The sequence below is a fragment of the Camarhynchus parvulus genome, chromosome 17 (genome assembly GCF_901933205.1).
Source record: "Camarhynchus parvulus chromosome 17, STF_HiC, whole genome shotgun sequence".
Lineage (NCBI taxonomy): Eukaryota > Metazoa > Chordata > Aves > Passeriformes > Thraupidae > Camarhynchus > Camarhynchus parvulus.
Window position 1 is genome coordinate 5,839,909 of NC_044587.1, and position 18,787 is coordinate 5,858,695.

Consider the following 18,787-nt stretch of genomic DNA (forward strand, 5'->3'; position numbering starts at 1 on the left):
ACTCCCTTGGTTACAGAGTTTCCCCTGGACAGGCACTTGCTGGGAGGCTGAGAAGCAGGGGGGAGGGCTCTGTGCCTCAGTTTCCCCAGCAGGAAACAGAGCTGATGTTTTGAGGCTGGGTAAGTCAGGGGAGGTCTGGAGAAGGCATATCTGGAGGGGAGAGCATCATTTAGGCAATGTCACAGCGTGGGAATGGGGAGCCTTGGGAGTACCATGGACTTTGGGCAGCTAGCTGGATCCCCAGGATGTTTTTTTCTTGTGAAAAAAAATTAATAAAAAATGTTTTATTGACCAAGGGACTTGTAGCGGCCTTGGCCATGTACACACACGCACACAGAATTTCTGCATTTATAGACACATATATATAAATACATATCTTTATATATTTGCCTTTTGCAACCAAGGTTGAGCCTTTTAAAGCACAAAGATAGGACGTTTGAGGAAACTGGAGCTTTTCAAAGGCTTTGCTGAAAATCCTAGAAAATTTCAAGGAAGGGGTGGAGAGAGGTGGGAGGTAACCAAAATCCTCATCCCTGGGTCCAAGAGCAACTTTTTCCTGTAAAAAAAAAGAAAACATATTCCTGTAAACTTTGTGCAGGGCTGCTCCTGCCTGGAGCCTTGGGTTTGGAAGATGTTTTTCCAGGCAGGATCCTTGCAGGCCCAGTGCTGGCTCTGTAGTGCAGGTGTCACCATGAGTGCACAGAGCTCTGAGGGTGTCCTGAGCCCCCTGGCGACACCCTGGGCCCTGTGGGGACCTGCCAGCTGCCCTCCAGTCCTGCTCCTGGGGCACAGGACCTGTCACAGCCCTGTGCTAGCAGCCTGGTGCAGATGGAGATGCTGAGCCCCAGCACGGAGCTGTCACCCTGAGGAGCACCCAGCAGTTGCCCTGACAGGAATCTCTGTGTCCTCCTTCTCCCCGAGCTCACCCAGGGTTGTTTTTCCATTGTACACCCCAAACTGCTCATAAGGTGCCTCTTGGTTATCAGTGGGCTCTGAGCGTTCATTGTGAGCAGCCAGGATGTGAGGGGAAGGCAGATTGCAAAGGCAGGGATAATTCTGACCCCAGCTGAGCTTGGGAGGACAGGCAGAGGACGCTCTGTCCCTCCACCAGTCCCAGCCTGTCTGTGTGCAGCACATTTCACTGGCTCGTGCCTCAGTTTCCCTGTGTCACAGTAGTGCCCCCCTTTCTCTGCCTGCTTTGGGGGTGATGGGGCTGTGGGAAGGGCAGTGTCCCCCTCTCTGTGCTCTGGAGCCCACGGCTGGGGAGTGTTGTGAGGGCTGTACAGGGCAGTGGGGCCACGGCTGTGCTTGGGTGGCTGAACTGTGTGGGTGCCAGGGGAAGGGCAGGTCCAGCTGTGACCCTGAGGGACAATGCAGGGATGGAGGGATGTGGGGATATCAGGATGAAGAAGGGAAGGGATGCAGGGATGAAAGAACGGAGGGGTGAAGGGCTGGAGGGGTGTGGGCATCAGGGATATAGGGATGATGGAATGCAGGGATGAAGAAAGGCAGGGGGAGAGGGGTGTGGGGACGTGGGGATCGGATGCAGTTCGGGCAGAGCCCGGGCTCCCCACCGGGAGCGGTGCGGCGGCGCCGGGAGGTGGCAGCAGCGGCCGGGCCGGGGCCGCGGTGCGGGGGCGGTGCCGGCGGGGGTGTCCCCGAGGGACGGGGGGGCCGCGGGCTCCGGGGCATTCCCGCTGCTCTGCGGCCCTTGCTCCGCCCGCATCCCCTCCTGGGCTGCGGGGCTGCCCCTCGTTCCGCCTCACGGGGGATGCACACGGGTGGATCCCGACACGGACACGGGTGGGTCCGGCTCCGCTGGGCTCTCGGGCGCCTGTCCCTTCCCGCAGCTCCTCCATGGCTGGGAATTCCCGGCTGCGCTGGCGCCGAGCCCTTCCCGAAATACTTGTCCGAGCCCGGGCTGTAAACAGCATTTTTCTCTCCTTGCAGTCGCTGCCGGGTCCTGTGAGTCCCCCGCCCTCTCTGCTGGTTCTTTCAGGTGTTCTGGATTGTTCACTTCCCGACCCCTCCGCTGCACCCTGACGGAGCCCCGGGGGGACACGGAGCCGGCGCCAGCAGCTATCCGGGGCGTCCCTCACCCTGGCACGGGTGGGCACAGTTCGGCCTCGTGTGGCATCCACCCGAGCCTCCGCAGGGCTCGGTGCCATCGCAGTGAGAGGTGCCCGGCATCGCCGGTGGGGAGCGCCGAGTCACTGCCCGCCCTGCTGGGCGTGAGCCCCCCCAGGCCTGCGCTGCTCCGGGAGCTGACGGCTGCATTTATGGATTGGGTGGAAAACCAGAAGGATTGGTCAAACATCCCACAGGCCCCGGGCCTGCCCTTGCCCGCGGCTCGGACACGTCGCAGACACACCCGTGGGCCTGCGAATGGCCAGCCATGGGGACAGCCATGGGGACAGCCTGGGGGGACACGGCTCAGAGGAGTGGGCTGTCCTGCTGAGGGTGGCAGCCATGAGCCCCACTCGCCATACAAGCCCCCCCCAGCCACAAACCTCCCTGGCCATGATCCCCTTGTCCTGAGCCCCCTGGCGATGCTGCCCTCGGCAACCCTTGGCCATATTACCCCAAACCATAACCCCCTCATCCCATTGCCCACCCACCCACGCCGTGCAGGCACCGTGGGGATGCCCTGGAGCATCCTCGGGAGGGGGTCCCGGGGTGTTCCCGGTCTCTCGCCCCCCAGCCGTGGGCTGTGCGGGGCTCTGCACCGATACCGATTCTATTTAAGGCAGCCCGACCCAAACCGGCCCCCGGGGCTTGCTGCGGCGGCGGGGCCGGGCCGGGGCCGGGGGCGGGGGGTGCGCTGAGCACGGCGGGTCCCAGCCCGCCCCTTCCCCGCCCGCCGCCTCCGCCATGGGCGCCGCGGGGCCGCTCTGCGCCCTCCTCCTGCTGCTGGCCACCGGCACCGGGACCGGCACCGGGGCAGCCCCACCGCGCCTGGTGCTCGCCCTCCTGGCCCGGAACGCGCAGCACTCGCTGCCGCACTGCCTGGGAGCCCTGGAGCGCCTGGACTATCCCGCGAGCAGCATCGCCCTGTGGTGAGGCAGCGGCACCCCGGGGGAGCGGGCAGAGAGCAGGCAGGATCCTGGGGGAGGAGAGGGCTGTGGGGGAATGGGCACCCCGGGGGGAGCCGGGATGCTGCACTCACAGGGACCGCGGGGATAGCGGGGAGCCCCGGGGAATGGAGATAGTGGGGGAAGGAGGGTCCGGGGATTAGGGAAGACTGTGAGGGGAATGGAGAGCCAAGGATAGCAGGGACCCGGAGGAAAATGCGGGGGGGGAACGAGGGAGAGTGGGGGAACTGGGGGCTCTTGGAAGGGCAGAACAGATTCGAAGGAATGGGGAACTGCGGGGGAATCTTTAGGGGGCAGGGACCTTCGGGAGGAACAGGGACCCCGCTGGTGGCAGCGTCCCCAGCTCCACAATGTGAGGGGTGGCTCTGCCCCGTGTGTGGGACCCAGCAGGGCAGCGAGAGGGGCTCGGGCTGCCCCGCGGTGCAGGGGCTGGACCCTCACCTTTCCCCTGAGGGAGCTGTGGGGCTGATGAGAGCGGGGACCCCCGGGCACAAGGGGATTCTGCATCACCAGGGACAGGCACTGCCTTCCCCCTCCCCGCAGGGCTCTCCCTCGGGCCCCTTCCCCAAAGACACCCCAAAGCCCCGTTACCGTGCCGGGGGTTGGCTGGAAGAGGAGTCTCCTGTCTCCTCCTGCGCCACTGCCGTCTGTCGCCTGAACTTGTCGGAAACTTTTCTGCAGCTGCTTTGGCGGGGGCTGGCCGGGGATCCTGGCGGGGCTGGGGCGGGGGTCAGCTGCCGGCAGGGGAAGGGGAAGGGGCGTCCTCACCTTTACCCGCTGCACCCCCCGGGACCCCCCGGCTGCAGGACCCTGCAGAGTGTTTCCAGAGCAGCCCGTGGAGCTGGGGGGATACAGATCCTGCCTTCTCCCCTCAATCTGTCAAATCCCCATGACGCCAGTGCCTGGGGGATGTCCTGAGGCTCTTTGACAAGTCGAGGAGTGTGGGAACCTGGGGTTTGGCCCAGTGCGAGGTGGGCTCAGCTCTGTTTGTGCTGGGCTCGCTGTGAACATTGTTCTGAGGACGGGTGGGAGAATTGGGAATGGTGATGGTGCCCGGCAAAGGGAATGTTCAGGAAGGGGGATTTTTTGCTGTTGATTTTTTACTGTTGAGTCCTTTCCTCTCACTGCTGGAACAGTGGGATGCACAGGGGTACGTGGGGTGCAGGGACAGGGGGACAAAGCAGCTGTCCTGCAGTGCTCGTGGTGGGCAGTCACAAGGCTGGGGTGAGGAGAACGTGTCCAGGGCTGCCACTGGGATGCAGGATGGGAGCTGTGGAACAGCCTGGCTGGCAGTGGCACTGAGGAAGAAATTTTCAGTTGGCGTTCTCCCTCCTGCCTGCACAGCCTTGGTTCCTTCAAATTACATGTTATGTTCCCAAGCAAGTCTGTCACTGGCTCAGTCTTTTGGCCTCGTGAGCATTTCTAGTGCAGGGTGAGGTCCTGGTTGTCCCTTGAGGAGGACCCTCAGAGGTTGATGTCCCCTTATCCCAGGTGTGCAACAGACCACAACTCGGACAACACGACTGCAATGCTGCAGGAGTGGCTGGGGGCCGTGGGGAAGGACTATCACTCGGTGGCCTTGAAGGTGCAAGAGGAGCCCAGGTGAGGCTGGGTGAGAGCTGGGTGGGTGCAGGTGTGGGCTGGGGGGCTCCTGGAGCAGCATCAGCTATCCCTGGCCAGTGACCAGGAGGAGCTCAGCGGAGTGGGGCTGACTCAGCCTGCTGGCATGAACAGCCTGCACTGAGTTTGTGCATTCCCAGCAAGTGAGGTTAACCCCTGCCCCCCCCGCCCAGCTCCTACCCCGATGAGCTTGGTCCCAAGCACTGGAGTGACAAACGCTATGAAAACGTGATGAAGTTGAAGCAGGAAGCTCTCACCTACGCCCGGGAGCAGCAGGCAGAGTACATCCTGGTAAGGGACTTGGGGCACTGGTGGCGTGGGGGCTGAGGTGGGCTTCTCCATGTTTCCAGAACCCATGCTGTCTCTGCAGTTCATGGACACTGACAGCATCCTGACCAACAACCAGACCCTCAAGTTTCTCATGGCGCAGAACAAGTCAGTGGTGGCCCCCATGCTGGACTCGCAGACCTTCTACTCCAACTTCTGGTGTGGCATCACACCCCAGGTAGGTGCCCAGAAAGCCCTGCAGAATGGGACACCCCCGTGGTGGGGGAGCTCTCTGCCGTGGAGCACTGTGGGGGTGTGATACCGCAGGGCTTCTATCGCCGGACACCCGACTACTTCCCCACCAAGAACCGGCAGCGCCGGGGCTGCTTCCGCGTGCCCATGGTCTACGCCACCTTCCTGATCGACCTGCGCAAGGAGGAGACCTCGCACTTGGCTTTCTACCCGCCCCACCCCAACTACACCTGGGCCTTCGATGACATCATTGTCTTTGCCTACTCCTGCCAGGAGGCTGGTGAGGGTGATGGGGGTTTCAGGGGGTGCAGGGACTGGGTGGGGCTGTGCTGCTCACCTGTCTCATCCGGCAGGTGTGGAGGTCCATGTGTGCAACCAGCACCACTTTGGTTACATCAATGTTCCTGTGAAGGCCCACCAGACGCTGGAGGATGATCATGCCAACTTTGTGCATCTCACGCTGGAGGCCATGGGTGAGTGCTCATGGGTGGAGAGGTCCTGGAGGCTTCCAGGTCCTGACAGGGCTGTCAGCCCCAGCTCCCAGCCAGGGGAATCTGGGCTCCACTGAAGAGTGTCTCCTCTCTCCACAGTGGATGGTCCCCCCATGCAGCGCTCCAGGCACATTTCTCTCTTGCCCAGGCCGCTCACAAAAATGGGCTTTGATGAAGTAAGTGCTCAATGGAGCCATTCGTGTTCCCCTGTCCATCCCCCTGGTGGCATCCATCTCTCTGATTGCATCTATCCATGGCAAAGCCCGAGCCCCTGTTCCCATCCTGCAGTAGCCAGGCAGCCTGTGTGTCCCCCATGACAATGTGCCCCATTGTTGGGGCTCTCTTCCTCCCCAGATCTTCCTAATCAACCTGGTGCGGAGGCCAGACCGGCGGCAGCGCATGCTGGCATCCCTGCAGGAGCTGGAGATCATTCCACGGGTGGTGGATGCTGTGGATGGCAGGTGACCATGGGAGGACCACTCAGCCAGTCCCCTGGTGTCACCCTGGGGAGGGGACAGGGAGTGTCTGGTGGGACACCTCACTGATGCAGCCCCCTCGCCTTGCAGCACCCTCAACAGCAGTGACATCAAGGTGCTGGGTGTGGACTTGCTACCTGGGTACTACGATCCCTTCTCCGGCCGCACGCTCACCAAGGGTGAGGTCGGCTGCTTCCTCAGCCACTACAATATCTGGAAGGAGGTATGGGGCCACAGCAGCCACGGGGTCCCTAAGGGCCACCAGCAGTGGGCAGGGACCCTGTGAGCATCACAGATGTCTGGAGGACCTGGGAGAAGGGGTGTCCTGCAGGGTCAGTGGCCCCAGTATGGCCCAGAGTGGTGCTGGGATAGGCTGGCACCTCTGTGCCCTCTCCCAGATCGTGTCCCGGGGGTTGGAGCGGTCAGTGGTGTTCGAGGATGACGTGCGCTTCGAGGCTGCCTTCCCAGCACGGCTGCAGCGGCTGATGGACGAGCTGGAGCGGGCACAGCAGGACTGGGACCTCATGTAGGTGCTGGGGCCAGGGGGATGTGGGGTGGGGTCCCCAAGGCTGGCTCTCATGGTACCCTGGCCACCCCACAGCTACCTAGGGAGGAAGCAGGTGAACGATGAGGATGAGGCACCTGTGGAAGGCGTGCGGAACCTGGTGGTGGCCGGGTACTCATACTGGACACTGGCCTACGCCATCTCCCACCACGGGGCACAGAAACTGCTGGCCACCAAACCACTCTCCAAAATGCTGCCCGTGGACGAGTATCTGCCCATCATGTATGACAAGCACCCCAAGTAAGGAGCAGATTGCGCAGGAGGGTGCTGGCCTGACCATGCCAGTGTGGGACAGTGTGTTTCTTCTCTGCCGTCACCACCTCACCCTTGCAGGCGTTACTCATGCTGGAGGAAAACATCTGTAGCATGAGCTCATTCTCAGCCGGCCGCTGCCTGGCCACTGGCCGCTGGAAAATGGCCCTGTGCCAGCGTGGGGTGGGGGAATGGGAACGGAGCTGGGGCTTGGTGTGGGCTCTGCACAGGGTCATGGCCCCATGGCAAGGGGTGGGGAGCATCCCCCTGTACCCTCGTGCTGGGGGGGCTGTGTGGTCCCTTGCCCCTGGTTGGGGGTCTCAGCCCCAATCTGGAGCACTTTTATGCCCCTCTTTGGGGTCAGCGGTAAGGCTTTGTCTGGGGAGGGGGGGGCAATTGAGGGGGGGAGTGAGCACCAGTGGGTGGGTGTCCTGGGAGAGAAGGGATTGGGAAACCCAGTGAGCAGGATGGACAAACACACAGATCAGGCATGTAAAAGGCAGGTTGGAGGTGGATGGAGGGACAGATTAGGGCTCTGGACATGCACCAGCAGCAGCTGGAAGCCCCCTGCTTGCAGGCATAACAGCACCAGACAGCTCTGTCTCAGGGCCAGCTGGATGCTGTGCCAGAGGCCCACTCTGTGCCAAGAGCCGGCCCCAGCTGGTGGGGAGCCACAGGTCCTGTCCTGTCTGTAATCCCTCCACAGTGCCCGCCCAGCATTCCCCAGCTCCATGCCTGCTACCCCACATCCCTCCTTAGCCCCTGCCCTGCATGGAGCCTTCCCCAGGTGGTTGATTTGATTTGATTTGATTTGATTTGATTTGATTTTCCCAGTGTTTTTTCTCCTCTGTGCCATGCTCTGAAAGCCAGTTTTTTCTCTCGGGTCTGCTCCCCTTTCCCCAGTGAGGATTACAAGCGGCACTTCTCCCCACGGGACTTGCTGGTGTTTTCAGCTCACCCCCTCCTGGTTTATCCCACTCACTATGCTGGGGACAGCAACTGGCTGAGTGACACCGAGACCTCCACCATCTGGGATGACGATGCCAAGAAGACTGACTGGATTGGCTCACAGAAAACACTGAGGGACTCACGGGGCAGCGCTGGCCACCTCCGCTCCACAGCCCGTGACGAGCTGTGATGGTGAGCAAGGCTGTGAGACCCAGGCACAGGGGACAGAGCAGCTGGGGAGTGTCTGCCTGCATGTGCCATGTTCAGATGTATCCCACATGTCTAGTTTGTTTTTGTCATGGGGCAGCAGCTCTCCCCATCAGACTGAAAGCATTGGGAAACAGAGACCAGACTGTCTCTTCCAGGTGGGGAAAGGGGTGGGGACACAGATGTCCCATGTGGGGCTGCACTGGGCTGGAGGGGATATGGGAACAGGGCCCTCCATCTCCCTGAGTCCATGCTGCTCCCCAGCCCCTCAGATGAGGGAGAACGCTCCTTTGCCTGCTGCAAAAGTGTGGAAAGAGCTGGGGCATCTCCCAGGGGAACGTTTCAGCCCAGCACTGCTTGCTCCCCTCAGAAGTGGGTCTCCTTGGGGCTGTGGGCAGGCAGGAAGGCAGGTGACCCACACTGGCTCAGCCCCAGGGCAGCATAGACACAGTTAATGCTGGGTCAGACTTTCCCTGCCTGAGGTTGCTTGTCCTGGCAGCAGAACTGCCCTGGGAGCTGCCAGACCGGGGGAGGATGGAAACAGCCCTCCCACTGCCTCGCTGCAGGCGTGAACACGCTGGGGCTGCTCCTGCCGTGACCACTAATGTCTGTGTCCGTGCTTCCTAGGGATGAGGGATTGTGATCCAGCTGGGAGCACCATAGGCAAGGACCTTATACTGCCCTCTCCCACTCAGGAGATGCAGCTGCCCTGGACAGAGCCCCAGAAGGTTCTTCGAATCTGCATGTGACAAATCCACCCAAGGCAGGATTTGCCCCAGGAAAGCCTTTCCCTGCCAAGTGGAGAGACCAGAGGAGTGCTGTGCTCCATCTCTGCTGAGGACACATCTCCAGGACAGTCCCAATCAATGCCAACTCTGCCATCTCCACCAGCCTGGACTTTGGGGAGGCTTTGGCCTGGCACACGTGGTGGCCTCCTGCCACTGACCGGGCTTGTCCCTCGTGCTGTGCCTGGGTGGAAGCCCAGGGAGGATTAAAGCAGACTGTTTGAGCTGATGTGCTGGGTGCTGGCATTGCCCCACGTTCCCTTGGTGCTGCAGGGGCGACGGCCTGGCTAGTTCCCTCAGCTGGGAACATTGGGAATGAAATCTGTAAGGGAGAAAGAGAGGGAAGGGCGATGGGGAGGAAGATTGAAGCTCACCCTTGGGGTCTGGGTGGGAAAGGTGAGTGGCATCTTCACAGAGCTTCGCTCTCCCCTGGGAGTGGAGGTGATGGAGCAGCAGGTGGAGGCCTTGGTAGCAGACACCCAGAGAGATGTCTGAGACTACCAAGGGATTCAAGAAAGCATCATTTGGGGCAGGTTGAACAGCTACAGCAGGGACCTTTGGAAAAAAACCAAACAGCTGCAGATCACACGGGACTTGAAGATCCGAGTGGATCTCCTGGAGAACAGGGAGAAGGCCAAGTGCCTGTTCTGCAAGTGCAGGGTCCCAGCCAGTATAGACATTGGTGAGGAAGGGATGACAGGCTGGGCACACTTTTGCTTCCCAGCTTTTCCCCTGGTCCAGGCAGCCCCAGTGCTCCAGGAGCTGGGGATGGAGCAGAAGAATGTCTGGTGCCAGCTGGAGCAGCGGATGGAAGCGACAGAAACACTGTGGTATACGTCAGCCAGCAAGCGTCCCAGTGCTTGTTCCATCCTGCTGGGATGCAGGAGAGGAGCTGCCCTTGCTGGCTGTCTCAGTGTTCCTGGGATACAGAGCTGGGCAGGACATGCTGGCATACCCAGGACTCTGGAACACAGCAGTGGTGGGGGACACACTGCCTCAGTCTGTGCTCTCCACGAGACCTGCAACGGGTCTGCGGGAAGCCAGAACTCCTGCAGCTGTTGGAAACTCCACAGTTTCAGCCAAAACCACTGAACTCAAAAACACTGTGAGGCCAGCCCTGAAATTGCTGCAGCTCAGTCAGAGCAGCACACTATGGGATTCCAGGCTCTCCGTGCTTGCCAGTTTCTCAGCAAAGCTGAAGTGCCTTTGGACTCTACAGAGGTAGCTGCTTTTGCTCTCCATTTCTCATTAGAAGCGTCCCTCCAGACTGTGCTGGTCGAACAGGGATGGGAACACAGATTTGAGCTGCAGTGCCAAGGACAACCCAAGCTTGGCAAGCGGCACATGGAAGAGAGGCAGGAGCAGGGCAGAGTCAGGGTGAGGGTTTATTTAATTTCTGTGCCAAACTGAGGCATGGAGCCTCTGCAGGGATTCAAGTGAGACACGAACTGCCTGGATTGGTGCGGGCATGGAAGGAGGCTGCCCCAGCTCCCAGCCAGGCTGCCCGGCTGGGCCAGCTCTGCTCCCCACCACGTCACTCCAGAGTGCCTGCAGCACCCTGTCCATCAGCCACAAGGGTCCTGGGGGGTTTGTGTCAGCCCTTGTCCCCTGGCTCTGTAGGTGCTCGGCTCTGGATGTGCTGCAGCAGGCAGGTCACTGCCTGGGCCAGGATCTGCTCCAGCTTCTCCCTCTCCCCAGCACTGAACGGAGACAGGACATAGTTGGGCACTGTCATGTCACCCTCTGGCCGCCCGATGCCGATCCTGAGCCGGGTCATCTCCTGGGGAGGAAGGGAGAGAGCTGGGGGAGCTTCCCCTCAAGTGTTCAGACAGAGCTAGCCAAGGGGACAGTGCTGAGAGTGGTGCTGGGCAGCAAGGGAGCAGCTCCTCATGTTTTCCAGGTGGTTTTGAGTGCTTGTTCCAAGAAACATAATTTTGGAAGAGGCTTTAGCTGGGCCGTGCTGAGATCCCAGGCTCCTGCCAGGCCTGGCAGAGGCACTCCAGCTAATTGTTTCCATGTCCTCCATGGCGGCCAAACACACAACAGCCCTCCAGGATGACGGGGAAGGAGAAAAGGGGCGAAAGGGAGCAGGGATTTGTCTAAGAGGAATCAGAAAAATGGGACTGGGGGAACAAGGCATGCATTGAGGGAGGCACAGGATTGATCCCCTTCCCCTGACATGTACTCACGTTGGACTGCAGAGCACTGATGCAGGATTGGACCCCATTGTGTCCCCTTGGGAGAGAAAGAGAAAACCCACACTTAGTTTGTAAGAGACACCCCCCCCATATAGCCCTGGGTCTCCTGCTGCAGGAATGTGGGAATGTGGTCCCAGCCAAGGGCTGCAGTTCCCATGTCCTGGTTCTGCAGGAACATCCAGCCCTGGGGGCTCATGCAGTTGGCTGGGGGATTTAGGGAAGCAGGGCTGGGACAACACGTTCTGTGTGTGTCAGCTCTTGCCACAGCTGGTGCATGTGGGACTGAGCACTGGGGCCCAGCACCGTACCTGCCCCATCCTGCAGTGGAAGCTCTCCTAGGTTAAATGTCTGGTGCTGGAGTGGAGGCAGAGTGCTATAAAAAACTCATGTGGGCTGAATCCAGCCCATAGCCGCTTCCAGGAGGCTCCCTACCCTCCCTGCCAGGGCAGGAACTGGGAGGCTGCCCAAACAGCCAGCTGTTGCCTCTGCAATAGATCCAGCCCAGGACAAGAGCTGAAACATTGCAAGGCTGGTGGGATGGGGCCAAGAACAGCCCATGAACTTGTATGGGCGTGTTAAAGCCTCAAACCAGCTCACACAATCAGGGAGCTGGGGCTATCCCATACCTTGCACTGCCTCCCAGCTTGATTGCCACCTTGCCCAGGGCCTTGTCCAGGTCGTCATGAACCAGGTAAATGTCTCCAGGGCCAAGGCTGTAGATCTCAGCTTTGGAAACAGAAATACAACCTAAGAAATGAGGGGAGACAGACTCACCAGGCCCTGACTCTACAGAGTGGGGCTGTAGTGAGCCATGGAGGGCAGGGTGACAGCAAGGCTGTCACAGGGGGCTGATGGCACTAGAGGCTTTGGGGCTGACCCAGTTGCTCACCAGCACTGGCAACGCTGAGCCCATTGAGGTTCATGAACCTCCGTGGCTTGAGCAGCAGCAGCTCCAGGCCGTGGGCTGTGGCCAGGGCCACATCAGCACAGCACCGCCTGTCCACTCGCCAGCCCTCAGCCACCGCCAGCTGCCGGGCCAGCTGGTCCAGCACCTCCATGCCCACGCTGTGCCGTGTGCCTCTCAGCCCGTAGTTGCCCAGGCCGGCCACCTGCATCACAGCTGTCAACAGTGCTCCGACGGGCCACCATGAGGCCCCTGGCCCCTCCACGGGCCTGATCCCCTCCAGCATGGCTCAGACCTGCTCCCTCCATGCTCCCCGCAGCTGGCTGGGTCCTCACAGCCGCAATCCCCACAGCATTCCCTTCAGTCCCTCTGCCCCCGGTGCCTCCCTCGCAGCCCTGATCGTGCCGGTGCTCGCCCATGACCTGATCCCCCCAGGCACTGCCCTCACAGCCGCGCTCCGTCTGCTCGGTCCGCAGTCCTGATCCACCCTGTTCTCCTCACAGCCTCGTTCCCCCAATTCCCCCGTCCCCCTCACAGTCCAGCTCCATGTGCTACCCTCACAGCCCCGTTCCCCTGACAGTCCAGCTCCATGTGTTGCCCTCACAGCCCCGTTCCCCTCACAGCCCCGTTCCCCTGACAGTCCAGCTCCATGTGTTGCCACGCGTTCCCCTCAGCGCGCCCCTGACAGTCCAGCTCCCCCTCACAGCCGTCCCCACGGCCCCCCGGCCCCGCTCTCCCCGCCCTCACCATGGCGCGCGGCCCCGCCCGCCCCACGAGCGCTCGCGCGCTCCCCGCCATCTCCGCCGCCAGCATCGCCCTCCTTGCCCGCGTGACGTCACTGCCCCGCGCGGCTCAGCGCCCCGCCCCCGCCGCCATCTTGGTTACGGGCAGCGCCGCCATCTTTCTAGCGGGCGGCGGGGCTGTGTCGTGGGTGGTGTCGCGATGTCGGGGGCGGTGTCGCCGCTGTGATAATGCCCCGCGGGCCGGCTGGTCCTAGAGATGGTGGTGGGGACGACGAGACCCGTTAACGGGGCGCCGCGGCCTGGGAACCGCCCCCGTCTCATCGAGAAGACCGCGAGAAGCTCTGCAGAGGGTCCCTGAGGGACTCGCAGGAGCAGCGAATGCCCAGGACTGGGCCCCGCGGTTTGTTTGTGCCCGTTCTGTCTCCACTCACCCTGCCAGCAGGGCACAGCTTTGTTCCAGGGCACCGGGACAGTTCCCCAGCCCAGCAGCACATCACTGTGCTGGAAATTGGAAATCTTCCCCGTCCTTCCACACTACCTGCAGTCAGGAATCCGTATAAACACCTCAACTGTTTCATTCTTATAAGATTTATTTTAAAATTAGAAATTAATATTTTTGCATGAGGCAGAATTTTTGCCTCTGTCTTTGGGCCAGCTCTTGGGCACCCTTTGGGTGGTGTCTAAAATCCCCAAAGCTCAGGGCCTGGAGCTGGAATGGTCCCCAAGCACTGGCAGCTTATTTCCATACAGGGAACAAGCAGAGCTTTGGAAGATTTGCAAAGTGTCCCTACACCCATCCCTTGAGCAGGTTGTTCCTAGAGAGTGAATGACTCTGGTTCCCCTGACCTCTTATTCCATAACAGCATAGAGGACATTAAAATCAGGGCAAAAACCAGGCTGTGCATCCCAAGCTTGGCAGTCTGGAGCACTAATCTTCTCTAACTTGTCCCCAGGTCCCCCACTGTGACACTCTCCAGAAGCTGAATGGCTGCTGGCCCAGCCAAAGCCTGCAAGGTCTGACCAGCACAAGGATGTACAAGAAGCTCCACAGCTCATAGCACCAACTCTGCTGTAGAAACCATCAGTGAATAAAAGGAATTTTCAAAACCGTTAGCAGCACTGTGGGCTCCCCTGGAGGTAGGATGAGATTCTGCATGGCTGGTAAAACAAGCAAGAAGTCTCTTGTTGTTGTTTTCCTGGTTTGCTACAGGGAAATCCTTTGGCCCTTAGGGGAAAGATGGATGAAGGGGTGGTAGGGGAGCCTGGCTCATGGCAGATCAGGTGTTCCCCTCTCCCACATTACCCCCCTCATTGGTGTGGAAGCTACCAAGCACCTATTCACAGTAAAAACAAACTGGAATGTGGGAGGATCTAAAACTTCCTTGAAAAGAAACCTTGGTTGCCATGTTGAGGTGTTCACAGGAGTCAGCACCACTATGTTGTGCCAAGGAGCTGAGGCACAGCTATGCTTAAAAAGGTTTTAAAAAACTGTTAAAATGCTGTAAGGAAGAAATATTCTTCTGTGGGCTCAGAATCTTAACGTATTGGGTATCAACAGCTGCCAGAAGTGGGGAGAGCTGTGGAGGGGTGCTGTTGACAGGGTGAAAACCTCCCTGACACTGCAGACCCTCTCAGCATCTTCCCCATGTCATCACACATGTCTCAGGTGGTGGATCCACCTTTACCTGGCCAAGAGTCAATCAGTAAAGTGCTTAAAATTACATAATTTGCACATGGTCCTGCAGCTGCATCCTACAGTGGACTCCTTGGAGCTGGAGAGAGTTCAGCAGGAGAGCACTTGTGCTGTGGGGAGTGACACACCATTCCCACTGCACATCCCACCAGCCCTGGCTGCTTTCCAGCTCCATGTGGATCTGAGAGAGGCCCTTGCCAGCGACTAGAAGAAAAAACTGATGCGAGAGGCCACTGTTTTGCAGCCTGTTGATGAGAATAATTTCTCCTCTTCTGGGAAGTAGGGGATGCTGTCAGCCACTTCCTGGACGACATCCGGGCGTACCTCGAGGCCTTGCTGGATGAGCTCACTGACAACACACTGCTTCACGTGGTGGTGCTTCAGTGGGAGGAAAGGCACAACAAAATCAATGAGATGCTCATTAATGATCCCAGATTTCCAGAAGCCACCTGCACAAGGAAAGGGAGAGAAGGTTTTACCTTCAGAGAGGCTCTGCAGGCCCTGCAATTCAAAGAGCTGCTTTGTGTGAAGCCAAAATACTCTGCTGAAGAGAGATCTTGCTGGTTTTGAACCCATCAATTGTCACCTCCCCCCCAGACAGACTTGTTCTCCAGGAATGGGGGGATTTAGCTTGTCTAGTCAGAATTTAAGCTCTGCTCCCTGTGCTAAGGGCAATGCAAGGAGATGCAGGCAGGCAGTGGGGATTGATATAGCTCAGTGCTGTTCTGGCAAGTGTGCTGTGCTGTCTGCCAGCCCCCAGTTGCAAACACACCTTGTCTCCCAAGAACTTTGCTAAATATGGCAACAGGTCTGCTGGCTCAGAAGGAAGGAAACCTCAAGGGGATCACAGTTCCAATCCCTCAAAACCTCCTTGTCCCTTTCTGGTTGCCTGGGAGGTAGCAGGTGGTGTGGGTGGCTTCCTAGAACCAGCCCAGTTGCCTGTGCTGGGCTGTGGGGCTACAGGAGGAGCTCAGCTCCATGGACTCACTCTCAGGGTTTTCAAACACGGCCTTGGAGATGGCTGGCTCCAGGTCCTGCAGGCTGATCTCCTCCCGGTCCTTGCGGGCACGCCACAGAGCCAATGTCACGTTGTTGATCTGCTCCCCTCCTGCATTGCTGCACAAAAATGAGAGCCTTATCCACTGTGCAGCCAGGAAAATTGGTGTCTCAGGTGGCACCTGACGCCCACCAGCCTGCAGAGTGCAAGCCAGCAGCTCCCAGCTGCCTGGCCCAAAATAACTCCTGTAGAGGCAGCCAAATAACATGCAGAGGAGGCTTTTTCACACTCTCCAGATCTGTCTGTTCACTGTGAGATTGCATCTCTTGGCATTTGTAGAGGCTCAAGGCTTGGAGAAGGAAAGGCAAAACAAGCTGCGCCCTGAGGTAGGTGCAACCTCTGCCCAAATGGGCAGCAGTGAGCTGGAAGGGCCCATGGAGAGGCCTCTCTCACCTGATGAAGATGAAGATGGCTTTGCGGTAGTTGGTCCCGTACACAACCCACGAGGGCCCCAGGAACGGGATGATCACATCAATCAGGCCTGGGTGCATCTTGTCCATCTCATCAAAGAGAAACGCTGAGCGCCCACAGTTGGTCAGGTTCCCTTGGATCCAGCGCTTCAGGCTTTCCTAGGAAAAACCCCACCAGGTGTGAGGCAGTGAGATGGCAAGGAAGGCTCAAACACCCCAGAGTAAAGGCTGAGGCAGGAGCTCAACACAGCCAAAGGTGCTGAGAGCAGCGTGTCCCTGCACAGCACCACACACTTAGAACTGAAACACCCAGTGCTGGGGAGGCCCCTTTATTCTGGGTTTCACACAGTGGCTGTTTACCAGCTTTTTTAGCCCATTGTAGGTCTTTTTATACAGATTTAAAGGAGGAGACAGCACACTAAAGCTGGAGATTCAGACTCCTACAGCTCCCCACGTTCTTCTCGTTCCCTGTTGTATCTACAGTTCCCAGCTTCTTGCCAGCTCCTGTTCTGATGCAGAAACATGTGCCTGCACTGACCCAGAACAGCTCTTTATCATGGCTGAAGGCACCTCCCAGCCCACACAAAACCACTCACATTGCCTGGGGGCATGTGAAACTCCTAACTGAAGCACTTCAGCCAGGAAGGGATTTACTTTTCCAAATGCATTTCCTCTAAGGACACAATACAACAAATCACTTCTCCAAACACCCAGAAACTAAAGGTCCAGGTGTGCTGAATTCCCACTCTGCTGAAAATCTGGCATTTTGATTCTCTCTTCTCTCAGCTCTAAGAGACAGGATGGCACCATGGAGAGTCTGGAGCTGCTGTTACGGAGCTGCGTGCTCTGTGAGGAGGGGATTACAAGTCTAGTGATATGCAGGTTTTTACAGCCATCAGGCTGTTTGGAAAGCAATGGGGAAATTTTAGTGCCTTTCATCTAAGCCAAGCACTTTTGTTTGTGTGTTCAAAGAGCTGTGTAAATATTTAAGAATGAGGACACCATCAGGGCAGGGACTGCTGTGGAGAGGACGAAAGTAATAACTGAGTATATTGCAGTTACTAGTGCATCCTTCAGCCAGTGTATGGAGCCACTCTCTCAGCTATGTTCGTCTGAGAGGGTAAAACAAAGAGCTTTTATTCCTACTGCACTTGAGGGAACAGCTTGAATGCATATGTACTGAGGATCAACCCAGACACAGCCAAACCCCCCAGTGAAGTGGCACTGCTGAGCGGTGTCCCTTACCTTGTACTGCTCGATCTGCTCAGCGTGGGGGAAATGCACTATGGGGGAGAAGTGGTGAACATAGGGGCTCTGGAGCCCCCTCTGGAAGAGGTAGCGGATGAGCATGGAGCTCACGTAGGTTTTGCCTGTTCCGGTCGAGCCGTGGAAGGACATCACGAGGGGTTTCACTGGGTTCGGGTTCTCCAGGAACTCCCTCAGCCCCTTCATCACCTGCTGCCTCACCAGGGGCTGCCCCACCAGATTCGTGGCCAAGTCGAACTCCAGCCCTGAAACGCAGTGAAACCAGGACTTGGAGAACGCGCGCTGTCACCGCTCCCTGTCCCGTTCCTGGGGCCGCCCCGCTGGGCCCCTCATCCCCGGCTGAGGGACCCCGCCCCAAGGGACCCCCCAGGCAGGCTCCCCGGACACCCTCGCTGGCTCCCGGGACCCCCTCGCCTGCTGCCTCCCGGCCTCGGCGGCTGCGCGCCCCCCGCCCCTGAGGGTCCCCCTGCCCCCAGACCCTCTTCCCGCCCGGCCGCTCCCGCTGACCGCGCAGGTCGGGCCCGAAGCCGCACTCGCAGTCCGCCGAGAAGCCGCAGCGCAGCGCCCACAGGTCCCAGGCTGCGGCGGGGCGGGCGGCGGCCGCCAGCAGCACCAGCAGCACCCGGACCGGGACCGGGACCGGGGCCGCTCCGGGGGCCATGGCGGCCGCGGCTTCCGCACCGCCCGCACTACAACTCCCAGCGTGCCCCGCGCGAAGGAGGAGCCAGAAAGACCCGCTATGGGAAAGAGGCGTGACCATGCACAAAGAGGGCGTGGTCTGTTCGGTATCGCCCCGCCTCCCACCTGGGCAGGGTCCCTGTCCCCCCCCGTCCTTTCTGTCCCCTCGTGCCCTGGGGACCCACGACCCTCTCGTAGAGAACAATCTCCTGAAATTCAACAAATGCAGGGTCCTGCACCTGGGGAGGAACAGCCCTGAACACCGGTACTGGCTGGCGGCTAACACAGAAAGCAGCTCTGCAGAAAAGGATTGGGGGTCCTGGTGGACAACAAGTGTCTGTGAGCCAGCAGTGTGCCCTGAGGGACAACAAGGCCAGGGGGATCCTGGAGTGGATTAGAGAGAGTATTGCCAGCTGGTCAGGGAGGTGATCCTGCATCTCTGCTCATATATATCTATCTATATCTATCTATCTCTATCTCTATCTCTATCTCTATCTCTATCTCTATCTCTATCTCTATCTCTATCTCTATCTCTATATCTATATCTATATCTATATCTATATGTATGTATGTATGTATTTATACACCTAAGGGGGGATGCCAAGACGGACCTGCTCAGTGGTGCTGTGGACAAGAGTCAATGGGTAGAAACTGATGCCCAGGAAATTCCACCTGAACACAAGTAAAAACTTCTTTACTGTGCAGTGACCATGCACTGGAACAGATTGTCCAGACAGGGCAGGTGGGACCAGATGACCCACTGTGGTCTCTTTCAACCTGAACCATTCTGTGACAGCACACAGCCCTCATCAGAAGGGCTGCCACTGGGCCACCATGGGGTCTGGGGCCAGGTTCAGCAAGGTGATTCCCCCCATCAGCCCTT

The 18,787-nt window shown here is 59.0% G+C and overlaps 3 protein-coding genes across 7 annotated transcripts; 1 reads left to right on the top strand and 2 right to left on the bottom strand.

Annotated features, from left to right (window-relative positions):
* Positions 1-2,859: 2,859 nt before the first annotated feature.
* Positions 2,860-9,716, top strand: CERCAM (cerebral endothelial cell adhesion molecule). Of its 3 annotated transcripts, none has more exons than XM_030961251.1 (13): positions 2,860-3,056; positions 4,584-4,694; positions 4,886-5,003; positions 5,083-5,217; positions 5,307-5,511; positions 5,585-5,704; positions 5,822-5,898; positions 6,077-6,183; positions 6,289-6,421; positions 6,597-6,724; positions 6,800-7,003; positions 7,919-8,155; positions 8,798-9,716. In XM_030961251.1, the coding sequence occupies exons 1-12, from the start codon at positions 2,872-2,874 to the stop codon at positions 8,151-8,153; spliced, it is 1,758 nt and encodes a 585-aa protein (XP_030817111.1). In that variant the 5' UTR covers positions 2,860-2,871; the 3' UTR covers positions 8,154-8,155; positions 8,798-9,716. The 3 variants fall into 3 exon arrangements, with proteins under 3 accessions (XP_030817111.1, XP_030817112.1, XP_030817113.1); XM_030961252.1 differs by having other exon boundaries at positions 8,866-9,716; XM_030961253.1 differs by having other exon boundaries at positions 5,346-5,511.
* A 547-nt stretch (positions 9,717-10,263) lies between these two features.
* Positions 10,264-12,823, bottom strand: PTRH1 (peptidyl-tRNA hydrolase 1 homolog). 3 transcript variants are annotated; one of them, XM_030961255.1, is made up of 5 exons: positions 12,805-12,823; positions 12,043-12,262; positions 11,780-11,879; positions 11,145-11,190; positions 10,264-10,735 (listed from the first exon to the last, which is right to left on the bottom strand). In XM_030961255.1, the coding sequence occupies exons 1-5, from the start codon at positions 12,805-12,807 to the stop codon at positions 10,550-10,552; spliced, it is 555 nt and encodes a 184-aa protein (XP_030817115.1). In that variant the 5' UTR covers positions 12,808-12,823; the 3' UTR covers positions 10,264-10,549. The 3 variants fall into 3 exon arrangements, with proteins under 3 accessions (XP_030817115.1, XP_030817114.1, XP_030817116.1); XM_030961254.1 differs by lacking the exon at positions 12,805-12,823 and having other exon boundaries at positions 12,043-12,343; XM_030961256.1 differs by lacking the exon at positions 12,805-12,823 and having other exon boundaries at positions 10,264-10,655; positions 12,043-12,310.
* A 549-nt stretch (positions 12,824-13,372) lies between these two features.
* Positions 13,373-18,690, bottom strand: TOR2A (torsin family 2 member A). The gene is given in 7 exon segments (XM_030961748.1): positions 13,373-14,942; positions 15,482-15,609; positions 15,944-16,119; positions 17,206-17,471; positions 17,734-17,961; positions 17,964-18,113; positions 18,666-18,690. Coding segments are annotated over 7 exon segments (1,218 nt in total). The 3' UTR covers positions 13,373-14,697.
* Between the last annotated feature and the right edge of the window lie 97 nt (positions 18,691-18,787).

Bases quoted from the DNA above. Each gene is read 5' to 3' on its own strand.
- CERCAM (XM_030961251.1), top strand. From the start codon at position 2,872: ATGGGCGCCGCGGGGCCGCTCTGCGCCCTCCTCCTGCTGCTGGCCACC. The intron at 3,057-4,583 runs GTGAGGCAGCGG...CCCTTATCCCAG, and splicing joins GCGAGCAGCATCGCCCTGTG to GTGTGCAACAGACCACAACT. The intron at 6,184-6,288 runs GTGACCATGGGA...CTCGCCTTGCAG, and splicing joins GTGGATGCTGTGGATGGCAG to CACCCTCAACAGCAGTGACA.
- PTRH1 (XM_030961254.1), bottom strand. From the start codon at position 12,343: ATGCTGGAGGGGATCAGGCCCGTGGAGGGGCCAGGGGCCTCATGGTGG. The intron at 11,880-12,042 runs GTGAGCAACTGG...CTGTTTCCAAAG, and splicing joins GCTCAGCGTTGCCAGTGCTG to CTGAGATCTACAGCCTTGGC. The intron at 11,191-11,779 runs GTATGGGATAGC...TTCTCTCCCAAG, and splicing joins AAGCTGGGAGGCAGTGCAAG to GGGACACAATGGGGTCCAAT.